Genomic DNA, 15,008 nt, shown 5'->3' with positions numbered 1-15,008 from the left:
CAAATTCTTCAAAAGAAATATATTTAAAATCCCCAGCTGGAACAATCCAATGTTGCCAACTCGATGAATTCTTTTCCCCCCAAAAAGAGTTTTCAGGTCTCCTTCCCCCAGCGGAAGCTGAAAAGGCGGCTTTCTTCCCCCCACAAGTAAATAACAGCTTAAAAGCTGAAGAGAAACGAATCAGAAGAGACTGGGCATTTTTCCCCAACTGACGCCAGGGTAGGTATTCCAAGTGGTCCAGCAGCGAAGAGAAGGCCCGCCCTCTGCACTCGGGTCACCCATAAAAATATGATCGCAGGTTTAGAGTTACAGGATGTTTTAGGAGATGCTCGGTTATATATAGTGAAGGGAGGAAGGCGGATTCAGGGGGGCGGCAAAGATGTGGCACCCTCCTTTCCTAAGAAGCAAAAGACCTGTACAGAGCCAGGGCAAGGCATGACATATTTCCTGCAGGAAAGCAAACTTTTGTTTCTTTTTTTGGCTGTTGCTCAGTAGTTTTTTGGGGGATGCGGAGGCAGGCGTGTGGCTTCAGAGTGAAAAATACATCCCGGAGAACAACTGAGCATGATTCATGTTAGAAAGGGGCTACCCCAAGCTCCCCGCACACACACACACACACACACCCTGCAACTCTCTATGTCCATTTGGCTGTCTTTTATTTTCACCTTCATTTACTGCAGTAGTTGGGTTAAACATCAGGACTCCCTTTATTGGATTTCTAACAGTTCTGAACATCTGCTGCCCTCATTGGACTCAGATGGGAAAGAGAGCTCGAACACAGGAAACTGCCTTGTCAGGAGGGTTGCCAGCCTCCGGGTGGTGACTGGAGATCTCCTGCTATTACAACTGATCTCCAGGCGAAAGAGATCACATGAACACATGAAGCTGCCTTATACTGAATCAGACCCTTGGTCTGTCAAAGTCAGTATTGCTTACTCAGACCGGCAGCGGCTCTCCAGGCAGAGGTCTCAAGGACAAAGCCTTTTCTTTCCAATTCGGTTTACGCCTTGAGACAAGCTAGAATGTCAACCACTAAAGCCGCCACCAGAGGGAGCCACAAGTTTGCTGACTGGCGACCAGGTGCACACCTTACTTACAACACTTTATATTTGTGCATTTTAAGCCCCACTTAGGTTGACTTGGCATGCTTAGATCAAGTCTCTGGAGGAGGAGGAGGAGGAGGAGGAGGACATTGAGTAGGGGTCACTGGGGGTGTGTGGGGGCGATAGTTGTGAGTTTCCTGCATTGTGCAGGGGGTTGGACTAGATGACCCTGGTGGTCCCTTCCAACGCTATGATTCTATGAGAAGTAGAACACCAACAACTAGTTTTTTATACTGCGATTTTCTTTTCCTTTAAGGCGTAGGGTTGCCAGCTACGGGTTGGGAAATACCTGGAGATTTTTGGGGTGGAGCCTGAGGAGGGCGGGGTTTGGGGAGGGGAGGGCCTTCAATGCCATAGAGTCCAATTGCCAAAGCGGCCATTTTGTCCAGAGGAACTGATCTCTGTCGCCTGGAGATCAGTTGTAATCGTGGGAGATCTCCCGCCACCACCTGTATCTGGCTCTGACAGGCGCCCTGCTCAAAGAGGAGCCTCTCCTTTCACGTGTCACAGCTAAACGGGAACTGCCAGAGGGTTAAAATCAAGCAGTCTTCAGTGGCTTCACAGATGCAGCCTGACAAGCTGCTAACCTGGCAAGAATATACCTGTCGAGATGGATTCGTCAGTCCACAGTGAACTGCAGATGGTCTAAACCCATCTAAGAGCACGCTCCAGAAAGTGACCTTCACCGATAAAGCCAGTGTGGTGTAGAGGGCAAAGTGCTGGGCTTGGGTTCGAGAGACACGAGTTCAAATCCCCACTCGTTCATGAACTCACCCTTGGGACAGTCACCGACTCTCAGCCTAACCTACTTCGTAAAGTTGTTGTGAGGATCAAACAGTGGGACGGGGGGGGGGGGTCTACCCTGAGTTCCTTGGGAAAAGGAGGTTTATTTTTAAATGTTTATATATTTATTTACTTACTTATTTCTGGCATCCGTAATTGCACCTCATCTCCAGTCTACAGAGATCAGTTCCCCTGGAGAAAAGGGATGCTTTGGAGGGTTGAGTCTGTGGCATTAGTGTGGTGTAGTGGTTAAGAGAGGCAGACTCTAATCTGGAGGACCGGGTTTGATTCCCTGCTCCTCCACATGAGCTACGGACTCTATTCTGGTGATCCAGGTTGGTTTCCTCACACCTCCACATGAAGCCAGCTGGGTGACCTTGGGCCAGTCACAACTCTCTCAGCCCCACCTACCTCATAAGGTGCCTGTTGTGGGGAAGGGAGGGGAAGGTGATTGTAAGCCGCTTTCAGACACCTTAAAGTACAGAAAATGTGGGGTATAAAAACCAACTCATCTTTTTCTTCTTATCATAGAATTGGAAGGGACCACCAGGGTCATCTAGTCCAACCCCCTGCACAATGCAGGAATTTCACAACTACCTCGCACCCCCCAGTGACTCCTCCTCCTCCTCCTCCTCCTCCTTCTCCTTCTCTTCCTCCTCCTCCTCCTCCCCCCCCCAATGAGGGTCCTGTCCTCCCCAGGATCCATCCCCAAATCTCCAGACGTTTCCCAACCTGGATCTGGCAACCCTACCTCTCTATCCCCCACCGGTGGCCAGAGGAGACCGGACAACCCCCCACCCCACCCCGGATGGCCTGAAACAGATACACTGCCCCGGAACATCACCGGTTATGCTAACTGATCAAGCAGGTTCCTAGGAAGACAGTGGTTGCTCCACTCCCAGAAGGCGTTTTTCTGGCGTGCAAAAGCGTGGCTTTGTTCCCCCGCACATCCGCAGGGCAGGAAAGCAGCAGACGCCTGACCTGATGCCTGTTGACGTTTCACTCGGCTGGCTAATAAGACGGGTAAAATGCCAGGATGGATTACATCAGTATATGCCGCGATTCCCACCCCCCTCCCCAAAGGAAATTCTGGGATTCCATAGGGAAGCAGCTTTTGCTACCCTATGCTAACAGCTAATGTTACAGCATTGCAAAAAAGGGATGTTCGATATGACTCCAATCTGGCCATAGGTCCAAATTCACACATGAATTGTGAGATGCTTTTTAGAAGAAGAAGAGTTGGTTTTTATATGCTGACTTTCTCTCCCACTTAAGGGAGACTCAAACTGGCTTACAATCACCTTCCCCACCCCGCAACAGACACCCTGTGAGGTAGGTGAGGCTGAGGGAGCTCTAAGAGTGCTGTGACAAGCCCAAGGTCACCCAGCTGGCTTCGTGTGTAGGAGTGGGGGAAACAAATCCAGTTCACCCAATTAGCCTCTGCCACTCACGTGGAGGAGCGGAGAATCGAACCCGGTTCTCCAGATCAGACTCCACCACTCCAAACCACCGCTCTTAACCGCGACACCACTACACACACTCGGAACCCCTGCTCTGCAACAAATTCCAGTGAACCGCAAAAAGAAACAAACATACAAAAAAGGATCTTTCAAGACCACGCTTTTCATACCTTATAATAACCAGATATACTGGTGCCCCCAAGCACTGTTGTCGGAAACCTGGTGGTCCTGCCCACCCCTGTCTACAGTGGCACCCCTTTCCCAAGAGGAACTGAATGAAGATTGTCTCTGAAGAACCACTTTTGCTTCGCTTTCTCTCGCTCTCTCTTTGTGTCTCTCGCTCTGCACCTCCCAATAGCTTATTCCTGAAGGGCATTCAGTCCATTAACTTACAGCATCAGAATCAAAAGAGACTGATGTGCTTGACCTCCACTTTCTCAAGGGGAGGGGGGAAATGGCGCTGTCCTGCGTACTCATCTTAGGATCGAGGGTTTGAGAGAAGCATTAGCAGTTCTTACAAATCCAGTTTAGGATCGGGGCAGGAGGCAGCCCTAGAAACTCGGTTGCTTTAGAAAGCACCAAATGGGAAGAAGAGTTTGTTTTTATGCCCCGCGTTTCTCTACCGTTAAGGAGTCTCAAAGCGGCTTACAATCGCCTTCCCTTCCCCTCCCCACAACAGGCACCTTGTGAGGTAGGTGGGGCTGAGAAAGTTCAGAGAGAACCGTGACCGGCCCAAGGTCACCTAGCAGGCTGCATGTGGAAGAGTGGGGGCTCGAACCTGGTTCTCCAGATTAGAGTCTGCCGCACATGTGGAGGAGTGGGGAATCAAACCCGGTTCTCCAGATCAGACTGCTCCAAACCACCGCTACACCATGCTGGCTCCCAGAAAGGCAGGATATAAATTAAGTTAATAAACAAACACCTTCTCAAACCTGGCACTGTCCAGCTGTTTTTCTACAGCATCCAGCGGCTCACCACAAGGGGGCAGCAGGTCCCAGATCCCGAGGCCTGTCATTCTAGCCAACCTCATAGTAAGTAAGTAAGTGAATAAATGAATGAATGCAATGCAATGCTATGCTATGCTATGCTATGCTATGCAATGCAATGCAATGCAATGCTATGCTATGCTATGCAGTTGTTCCTGTGAAACACATCTCCTTTTCCACTTTTTTTTGGGAACACGAGCAATTTCATCTAGGCGGGGAAATGCGCAAGAGGAACTGTAGTGTATGTCTAGGGGTTGCATTATGTGACACATTATGCCTGTGTTGCCCTTGGGACATAGCTAACATTTCCTAATTTGGAAATTATTTATTATAATTATAGCCAGCTTTTCATCAATCGTGGAACCCACGGCAGCATACATGGGGTTCCCAGGAGATTCTCCATCCTAGCAGTGTGACCAGACGAAGCTTTAAGAAGGTTGCTGGATCCTGTGACGTCAAAGCTGAACCACGGCCAGACAGAACCGTCAAGGAGGGTCTGAAGCATGGGTGTTGTGGTGCAGATTTCATACATTGTCTTCCAGTTCGGTAGTCAGTTTTAGCAGTCAACAATTATAGCAGCTTGCCTTTTGAGGAACACTTATTGCACACTTGCAAATATGAAGAATATACTGACCATACCCTAAAATTTAAAATTATGAGCAGAAGAACTTGAAGAGGTGTAATGGAGTTCTCCTCCAGAGTAGCCTGGTCAATGGCAAACCACCTTTGTTCACCTCTGAAGTTAGTCCTGGTTAGTAGTAGAAGAAGGAGGAGGAGGAGGAGGAGGAGAGTTGGTTTTTATATGCCGACTTTCTCTACCACTTAAGGGAGACTCAAACTGGCTTACAATCATCTTCCCTTCCCCTCCCCACAACAGACACCTGTGAGGTGGGTGGGGCTGAGAGAGAGTGACTTGCCCAAGATCACCCAGCTGGCTTCATATGGAGGAGTGGGGAAACAAATCCAGTTCACCAGATTAGCCTCAGCCACTCATGTGGAGGAGTGGGGAATTGAACCCGGTTCTCCAGATCAGAGTCCACCCCTCCAAACCACCGCTGTTAACCACTACACCATGCTGGCTCTCCACCTCTGTTCATCTGTGAAGCTAAGCAGGGTTAGCCCTGGTTAGTACTGGGATAGGAGACCAACAAGGAAGTCCAGGGTCCGCTACACAGAGGCGGGCAATGAAGAAGAAGAAGAATTGGTTTTTATATGCCGACTTTCTCTACCACTTAAGGGAGACTCAAACCGGCTTGCAATCATCTTCCCTTCCCCACCCCGCAACAGACACCCTGTGAGGTAGGTGGGGCTGAGAGAGCTCTAAGAGAGCTGTGACTAGCCCAAGGTCACCCAGCTGGCTTCGAGTGCAGGAGTGGGGAAACCAATCCAGTTCACCAGATTAGCCTCCACTGCTCGTGTGGAGGAGTGGGGAATCAAACCTGGTTCTCCAGATCAGAGTCCACAGCTCCAAACCACTGCTCCAAACCACTACACCACACTGGCTCTCTTGGAGACCACCAAGGAAGTCTAGGGTTGCTGCACAGAGGCAGGCAATGGCAAACCACCTCTGCATGTCTGTTGCTTTGAAAACCCTACAAGCCATCAGTCGGATGCAACTTGACAGAAACAACGTACAAACTCATGTACCCAAACCATGATTTGGGGCACCATTGGAAGGGATCTACAGGGAATGAATACTTATTAGACCCCTCCTTTAAATGGGGTGATGACTCTCCTGCAGAGTTATTGTGCGGAATGCCTCTGAAAGGGCTGTTCTGAAGGTTCTTCCCCCTCACAAACAACTCAGTTGCGTGTCCCTAGCGGCTGCCTGTTACTTTAATTTGCCTTGAAACTTTAGCTGTGTGCTCAGGCAGCATCTGAAGTTACGCGCTGCCGTATGTCACAGTGAACCGGAAACTCATTACATGCTAACTTTTTGTATCCGACACCTTTCCAAAGTGGGAAAATAACATGCGACCTGCAGGCCCCACCTAGAGATTCCTAACCCTGCCCTACATGGGACTACATGTTGAGTGGCATTTCAGGAATGGGCAAGGGAGGAGAAGAAGAATCAACCCCACACAAGAAGAGGAGTTAGGCTTTATATTCTAACTTTTTCTACCACTTAAGGGAGAATCAAATGGGCTTACAATCACCTTCCCTTCCCCTCCCCACAACAGACACCCTGTGGGGTAGGTGATGCTGAGAGAGCTCTAAGAGCTGTAGCTTGCCCAGGGTCACCCAGCAGGCTTCGTGTGTAGGAGTGGGGAAACAAATCCAGTTCACCAGATTAGCCTCCGCCGCTCGTGTGGAGGAGTGGGGAATCAAACCTGGTTCTCCAGATCAGAGTCCACCACTCCAAACCACCGCTCTTAACCACTACGCCATGCTGGCTCTCCATACCCTTAATTCAAGCAGCTTCATGTGTTCATACAGGTCTTTGTTAGTGCATTCAGATCATATTGCTGGGACAGGCTAGTCACAGGGGGAAATGCTGATATACCAAAGTGTGATTCTCTCAGTGAGAAAGGTATTTTTTTCCAGCACGCTGCTATCTTCTTTGGGATTCATGTATGCTAGACCCAACAGAAAGCGCTAGAGGTCATTTGATGGGGCCATTTCTGTTTATTTTCAATTTCATATGTTGTTGTCTTTGATTGCAGTTTGCCTCCTTTCATATTGCTGTTGCCAAAGAGTCTATTTATTTTTTGACGCCTTTTCTATGCCACATGCCACTTAACACAAACATATGTTGAAAAATGAATTAATGTTAACGGGGGGGGGGAAATCAGCATGAGGAAAGAGGAACTTGGTGCGAAAACCCTTAAAAGGGGCTCAAAATATTGTCGAAGGCTTTCACGGTCAGAGTTCATTGGTTCTTGTAGGTTATCCGGGCTGTGTGACCGTGGTCTTGGTATTTTCTTTCCTGACGTTTCGCCAGCAGCTGTGGCAGGCATCTTCAGAGGAGTAACACTGAAGGGCAGTGTCTCTCAGTGTCAAGTGTGTAGGAAGAGTAATATATAGTCAGAAAGGGGTTGGGTTGAGCTGAATCATTGTCCTGCAAAAAGTGTCAAAGGTAATGTGCTTATCATTGTCCTGTAAGTATCAAGTTAATGTGCTAATGAGGGTGTGGTATGTTAATATGGAACCATTGTATCCTGAAGTGATCTGTTAATGTGTGAAATCCAAAGCTAATCTGCATGGCTATTGGGGACTTTAAAAGGGGCATTTCTCACAAGGGGGAGTTAATATCCAAATGAGGACATGAAAATCAACCCGGACAACTTTTTGAAATTCAGTCTCACCTCGTGGATGGTATCAGTAACAGGAGACTGGTCTAAAGACAATTTAAGCAGTTCATATGAAAAAGTTCTCTAATTCAGGGAAATAAGGTGATCCCACCCAGGATGTGGTGATGGCTGCCAACTTGGAAGGCTTGAAGAGGGGAGTGGACATGTTCGTGGAGGAGAGAGCTATCCATGGCTACTAGTCGAAATGGATACTAGTCATGATGCATACCTATTCTCTCCAGGATCAGAGAAGCGTGCCCATTATATTAGGTGCTATGGAACACAGGCAGGACGATGCTGCTGCAGCTGCAGTAGTCTTGTTTGTGGGCTTCCTAGACGCACCTGGTGGGCCACTGTGTGAACAGACTGTTGGATGACTAGATGGGCCTTGGTCTGATCCAGCAGGACTCTTATGGCTGCCAACTTGGAAGGGGGGTGGGATATATTTTCATTTCTAAAGCTTTCAGCACACATGAAGTTGCCTCATACTGAATCAGACCCTCAGTCCATCAAAGTCAGTATTGCCTACTCAGACCGGCAGTGGCTCTCCAGGGTCTCAGGCAGGGGTCTTTCACATCACCTGCTTGCCTGGTCCCTTTAACTGGAGATGCCAGGGATTGAACCTGGGACCTTCTGCATGCCAAGCAGAGGCTCTCCCACTGAGCCACAGCCCCTCCCCAGCAGCCCCCTAAGTAAACTCTTCCCATTCCCTTTGAAGATGAAACACACTGACACACACACACACACACACACACACACACACACACACACACACACACACGGCCCCTCTGGTCCCCTCCCTGCCCTCTGTCTCGCCTTCCCCCTTCACCCAAAGCAACCACGGACTCTGCCCGCTACCACCCGCAGCACTTCCACGATCCCGGTTGGCGGCCCCGAAGAGCCCCCCTCCCCTTTCCTTTCACCCCGGGACCCCTGGAGAGAGAGCCAGCGTGACGTAGCGGTTAAGAGCGGTGGCTTGGAGCGGCGGTCTCTGATTTGCAGAACCGGGTTCGATTCCCCACTCCCGCACAGGAGCTGCGGACTCTAATCCGGCGAGCCGGGTTGGGTTCCCCACTCCTCCGCATGAAGCCCGCTGGCCGACCTCGGGCCGGTCACAGCTCTCTCATCCCCACCTACCTCACAGGGTGTCTGTTGTGAGGAGGGGGAGAGAAGGTGATTGTAAGCCGGTTTGATTCTTCCTTAAGTGGGAGAGAAAGTCAGCATATAAAGATCAACTCTTCCTCCTCCTTTTTCTTCCTCCTCCTCTTCTTCTTCTTCTTCCTCCTCCTCTTCTTCTTCCTCCTCCCTCCTCTTTCTCTTCCTCTTCTTCCTCCTCCTCCTTCCTCCTCTTCCTCCTCCTCCCTCCTCTTTCTCTTCCTCTTCTTCCTCCTCCTCCTTTTTCTTCTTCCTCCTCCTCTTCTTCCTCCTCCTCTTCTTCCTCTCCCTCCTCCTCCTCCTCCTTTTTCTTCTTCTTCCTCCTCCTCCTCTTCTTCTTCGCGTCGAGCCTCCCCCCTCCCCGCGGCCGCCTCCCTCCGCGATTCTCTGGCTTGACTCTCGCACGCGTCCCCGCCGCCCCTCCCTCCCCCCCACCAGCCTGGCGCATCCCTCCCTCTCCCCGCCTCCTCGGGAGCCGGCTGCCACCCGATCTCCGAGACGTGATCTCCCCCTGGAGGAAAAAGACACCCGGCTCCCCGGCGCAGCGCCTAGATCACCCCCGAGAATCCAACCATGCCTCTCTCCTGAAGCGTCGGAGGAGGGGGGACGATTCTCGGGTCTGGTCTCGGCGTCGACGATGCGGCCATGGTCCCCGCTGGGCTCCCTCGCGCCTCTCCTGCTCCTCGCCTCGCTCTCCTTCCCCCTGGGCCACTTCTGCCCGGCCGTCTGTAGCTGCCTGGACTACCACACGGTGGACTGCCGGGACCAGGGGCTGCCCAGCGTGCCCAACCCCTTCCCCCTGGACGTGCGCAAGCTGCTGATCGCCGACAACCACATCCAGGCCATCCCGGCCGACTTCTTCATCTTCTACGGCGACCTGGTCTACCTGGACTTCAGCCACAACGCCCTGGCCAGCCTGGAGGAGGGCACCTTCAGCAGCTCCGGCAAGCTGGTCTTCCTCGACCTCAGCTACAACAACCTGACCCGGCTGGCCGCCGGTGCCTTCCGCTCAGCCGGCCGCCTCATCAAGCTCAGCCTGGGGAACAACCACCTGGCCGAGGTGGACCCGGCGGCCTTCGAGAGCCTGGAGCAGCTGCAGGTGCTGGAGCTGAACGACAACGGCCTGCGGACGCTGGCCGTGCCCGCCCTGGATGCCTTGCCCAGCCTGCGCAGCCTCCGCTTGGAGGGCAACCCCTGGCTGTGCGACTGTGACTTCGCCAGCCTCTTCAGCTGGCTGCAGGAGAACCAGTCCAAGCTGCAAAAAGGTAAGCCTGGCCCTGGAGAGCGCGAGGGCAGGCGGACTAGGCAGAGCTAGGAAGCTAAGCAGGGCTGGCCCTGGTTAGAAGTGGGATGGGAGACCACTGAGGCAGTGCAGGGTCCCTATGCGGAGGCAGGCAATGGCAAACAACCTCTGTTCATCTGTGAAGCTAAGCAGGGTTAGCCCTGGTTAGTACCGGGATAGGAGACCACCGAGGAAGTCCAGGGGCCGCTACATAGAGGCGGGCAAAGAATAATAATAATTGGTTTTTATATGCCGACTTTCTCTACCTCTTAAGGGAGACTGGCTTGCAATCAATCATCTTCCCCTCAACAGACACCCTGTGAGGTAGGTGGGGCTGAGAGAGCTCTGAGAGAGCTGTGACTAGCCCAATGACACCCAGCTGGCTTCGTGTGGAGTAGTGGGGAAACAAATCCAGTTCACCAGATTAGCCTCTGCCACTCATGTGGAGGAACGGGGAATTGAACCCAGTTCTCCAGATCAGAATCCACCCCTCCAAACCACTGCTCTTAACCACTACACCACGCTGGCTCTCCCCCTCTGTTCCTCTCTGAAGCTAAGTAGGGTCAACTCTGGTTAGTACTGGGATAGGAGACCACCGAGGAAGTCCAGGGTTGCTACACAGAGGCAGGCAATGGCAAATCACTTCGCCTCAGAAGCTAAGCAGGGTCAGCCCGGGATAGTAGTTGGATGGGAGAGCCAGCATGGTGCAGTGGTTATGAGCGGTGGACTCTAATCTGGAGAACCAGGTTGGTTTCCCCACTCCTCCACATGCAGCCAGCTGGGTGACCTTGGGCTAGTCTCAGTTCTCTTTGACCTCTCTCAGCCCCACCTACATCACAAGGCGTCAGTTGTGGGGAGAGGACGGGAAGGAGATTGTAAGCCAGTTTGATTCTCCTTAAAAGATAAAGTTGGCATATGAAAACCAACTCTTCTTTTTCTTCAAGGTAGTCCAGGGTTTCTACACAGAGGCAGGCAATGGCAGACCACCTCTGAACATCTCATGCTTTGAAAACACCATGAGGGGTTGCCATGACTCGGTTGGGGCTTAGTGGCACTTAATTAATTATTATAATATACATGAAGGTGTTGTGTGTGAACTTGCCAGATCCGTCTGTCTTCCTGTCTGGAGAACAGACTGTTCTTCCTTAAAGCAGATGGTCTCTGCCTGAGGCTGTTGACTACCACGAAGCAAAGGCACTCTTTGGCTCCCACCAGGATTGCATGGGTTTGTTGAGGTAACTGACACTCTGTTGTTGCCTTTCCCTTGCCTGTGGGGTCCCAAAGCAGCTTACAAAGTTATTCTTCCCTCCTCCATGTTATTCTCACAACAATCTACTATAAGGTAGGTTAGGCTGGAAAGAGTGAGTCACCTGGGTCATTGGTGACTGATGGGGATTCGAACCTGGGTCTCTAGTGTAGAGGAACACATGAAGCTGCCTTATACTGAATCAGACCCTTCGTCCATCAAAGTCAGTATTGTCTACTCAGACCGGTGGCGGCTCTTCAGGGTCTCAGGCTGAGGTCTTTCACATCACCTACCTGCCTAGTCCCTTTAACTGGAGATGCCGGGGATTGAACCTGGGACCTTCTGCACGCCAAGCAGATGCTCTACCACTGAGCAACAGCCCCACCTCACAAACAGTGGGAAAGGAATAAATGAACACATGAAGCTGCCTTATACTGAATCAGACCCTTGGTCCATCAAAGTCAGTATTGTCTACTCAGACCGGCAGCGGCTCTCCAGGGTCTCAGGCAGGGGTCTTTCACATCACCTACCTGCCTAGTCCCTTTAACTGGAGATGCCGGGGATTGAACCTGGGACCTTCTGCATGCCAAGCAGATGCGCTACAAACTGAGCCACGGCCCCTCCCCTAAGATCCTGTGCAGAGTTTCACCTTTCCAAGCCCTTTGACTTTAATAGGCTGAGGAGGGTGGAAGTCAATTGCACTGCTGGTTCCAGAAGGATAGCTGCGTATTGGTTCATTGCAGGGGAATTCACTAGCTGTCCAGGGGTGCATTGAAGACCATCAACATTTATTTGGCCATAAGCGCATGTGAGTCCAAGCTCACTTTGTCAGATACGTGAAGTGTAAGTCCAGTTGGCAGATACTATATACAGGTACCCTTATACCCCACTGTTCCTCAGAGGAGCACGGAGCAATGCACATCATTTTCACTTCCTCCGTTGGTAGTCCTTCACAACAACCCTGTTAGGTAGGTTAGGCGGAGAGTTTTTGACTGGCCAAAGTCACCCAGCTAGTTTTATGGCAGAGCGGGAATTTGAACTTGTCTTCCAGATCATAGACTAACTCCTACACCACAAAAGCTATAAATAGCGGAAGGGTGGAAGGGGGAAGACTGTACAAAGACGAGACAGTTTCAAACATATTACAGCATGGTGTAGTGGTTAAAAGCAGTGGTGGACTCTGATCTGGAGAGCCCACTCCTCCACATGAGTGGCTGAGGCTAATTTGGTGAACTGGATTTGTTTCCCTTGACCTCCACATAAAGCCAGCTGGGTGACCTTGGGCTAGTCACACTCTCTCAGCCTCACCTACCTCACAGGGTGTCTGTTGTAAGGAGGGGAAGTGATTGTAAGCCGGTTTGATTCTCCCTTAAGTGGCAGAGAAAGTCGGCATATAAAAACCAGCTCTTCCTCCCCCTCTTCTTCTTCTTCCTCTTCTTCTTCCCGGGTTCTATTCTTCCCTCCTTCACATGAAGCCTGCTGGATGACCTTGGGCCAGTCACACTCTCTGAACTTTCTCAGCCCCACCTACCTCTCAAGCTGTCTGTTGTGGGGAGGGGAAGGGAAGGCAATTGAACGCCTCTTTGAGACTCCTTAAAGGTAGAGAAAAGCAGGGTATAAAAATGAACTCTTTCTTCTTCTTATCCTTCTTCGCTAGTCTCACATCCTGTCAATATCCTTTTGATCTTGTTTCAAACCACTTTGTAACACATCTCCCCTCTGGCCTTTCTGTTGTTTGTAGATTTCACTACAGGCATGTCTGTCTAATGGATATTCACAGCACGTGAGCTCTTGAGTTCAAATTCATTTCGTTGCTCATTGAGGTGCTGCTGGACTCCCGTGGAATGAAAGCGGCCCTCATGCCGCGGCAACACAATTAGAACCTCTAACGGTGAGAGCTTTTCAGGAGAGAGTTGCTCCGGAAAGGAGGGAACTTGCTTTAAAAAGGGCCCACCAAAGAGTTTCTTGCAAGGAGTATATATATTCTGCATTATGCTGCGGCCCGGCTTTGGTCAGCTTAGGTTTGGCAAACGGTGCGTGAAAGTGTGACATACTTTGGGAACTTCCTTATCGGATTCTCTTTTGGGGAATTGGGAGTGATGTATCCAGGGTTTATCTAGCAAGGAAGCGGATTCTCCTAGACAAGGAACTAGGGTCTGTGAAAATGTGGGTATTGTGGGTGCCATTATATTAAGCCATGAGATAAACAATAATAAAGCATGTACAACAACTATATAAATTCCTAACATCTATAAATTTATATATTCCTATCACCTAGCACAGGTAATTATAATTTATTTTGTGGTATTGTGGATGGGCAGTCAGGGAGGCCATGGGTGTGGAATAGTGGGTTTCATTTTCCTGACTGCTAGAAGCCAGGAATGAGTGAATGCAGCCCATTTCATTTCTTTCAATATTTGTTTGCATTTTGGTTAATAGCTTGTCATATAGATTTTGTGGGTTTGTTTGCACTGCCTACAAAAAGCTTTCCTGCAGAGCTCTGATTTACAAATTACATGGTATTTATACACTGCAGGTCATTTATCCATATGATATATAGAGCAGAATGCTGATTTACTGACACGCATTAAACAATGCATCCGTTTAAGGGGGAAAATGAAGAGCGAGGAAACAGAAAGGGGGGGCATCTTATTTTTTAAATGAGTGATTCCCACAAGGCAAAGGTTGCTTGATGCTCATATTGTAGATTTGTTTGCCTTTTTTATACAGTAGGCATCCCATGTAAGTCATTCGATACACTTACCCCTCTCTCTCTTTCTCATTTAAGATAGGTAATGCTGATTTTATTGATGCAGATGAAAATGTTTAAAGATGTGCATGTTCTCAAAAGTGTAGCGCAAGGAACTGGAAAGGGGGGGGGAAGAGGGATCCTATCCTTATTTGGCCTTTTTGGATGATTTCAATTATGCCTTTCAACATTTGATCTGAACAGCAAATGCCTTCTTTGCTTTGATGTCATGTGAGCTGTTACAGGCTGTAGCAAGAGCCCAAATCATATACACATTTATTGTTGAAACACTGTAAGGATTACTCCAAAATCTCATTACTTAATTATCTGAAATATTCTTATTCTGCCCTTCCAATAGGTTCTAGGTGGCTAGCAATTGACAGAAATGCACACACCACACAATACATGCCAATTCCATAAATAATCATCCCCACACAAGAAGAAGAAGAGTTGGTTTTTATAAGCCGACTTTCTCTATCACTTAAGGAAGAATCAAACCGGCTTACAGTCACCTTCCCTTCCCCTCCCCACAACAGACACCCTGTGAGGTAGGTGAGGCTGAGAAAGTGTGACTTGCCCAAGGTCACCCAGCAGGCTTCATATGTAGGAATGGGGAAACAGACCTGCTTCACCAGATTAGCGTTCGCCGCTCATGTGGAGGAGTAGGGAATCAAACCCGGTTCTCCAGATCAGAGACCACCACTCCAAACCACTGGCCTTAACCACTATACCATACTAGCTCCCAACCAGCCAATGGTTACAATTGAAAAAAACCCCAAAGATTAGGCAATCGGCCTAGTCCAAAAATCAGCCCCTCAAAAATGTAGGAGTCTCAACATTCAAATTGCCTCATTCTCTGGAGGAAACCTCTGAAATAAACAGGGCCAGCCACTAAACGCACTAAGCCAGGTCAGATAAAAGTCTTTCACAATTCAAAATGTGACAAATAGTTTA

The 15,008-nt window shown here is 49.8% G+C and overlaps 1 protein-coding gene across 1 annotated transcript; it reads left to right on the top strand.

Moving 5' to 3' along the window:
- Positions 1-9,414: 9,414 nt before the first annotated feature.
- LRRC38 (leucine rich repeat containing 38) lies at positions 9,415-13,072 on the top strand. The gene is made up of 2 exons (XM_056865550.1): positions 9,415-10,042; positions 13,047-13,072. Exons 1-2 carry the CDS (start codon positions 9,415-9,417, stop codon positions 13,070-13,072), a joined length of 654 nt encoding a protein of 217 aa, XP_056721528.1.
- Positions 13,073-15,008: the final 1,936 nt, after the last annotated feature.

This window comes from Euleptes europaea, chromosome 19, assembly GCF_029931775.1.
Source record: "Euleptes europaea isolate rEulEur1 chromosome 19, rEulEur1.hap1, whole genome shotgun sequence".
NCBI classification, from domain to species: Eukaryota; Metazoa; Chordata; class Lepidosauria; order Squamata; family Sphaerodactylidae; genus Euleptes; species Euleptes europaea.
The sequence above is the reverse complement of the archived record's forward strand: the minus strand, read 5'-3'. Positions and strand labels throughout refer to the sequence as shown.

What these genes read in the sequence shown, in the direction of transcription:
- LRRC38 (XM_056865550.1), top strand. Translation starts at nt 9,415, where the DNA reads ATGCGGCCATGGTCCCCGCTGGGCTCCCTCGCGCCTCTCCTGCTCCTC. An exon ending in CCAGTCCAAGCTGCAAAAAG is followed by an intron (nt 10,043 to 13,046) that starts GTAAGCCTGGCC and finishes TGTTGTTTGTAG; the next exon opens with ATTTCACTACAGGCATGTCT.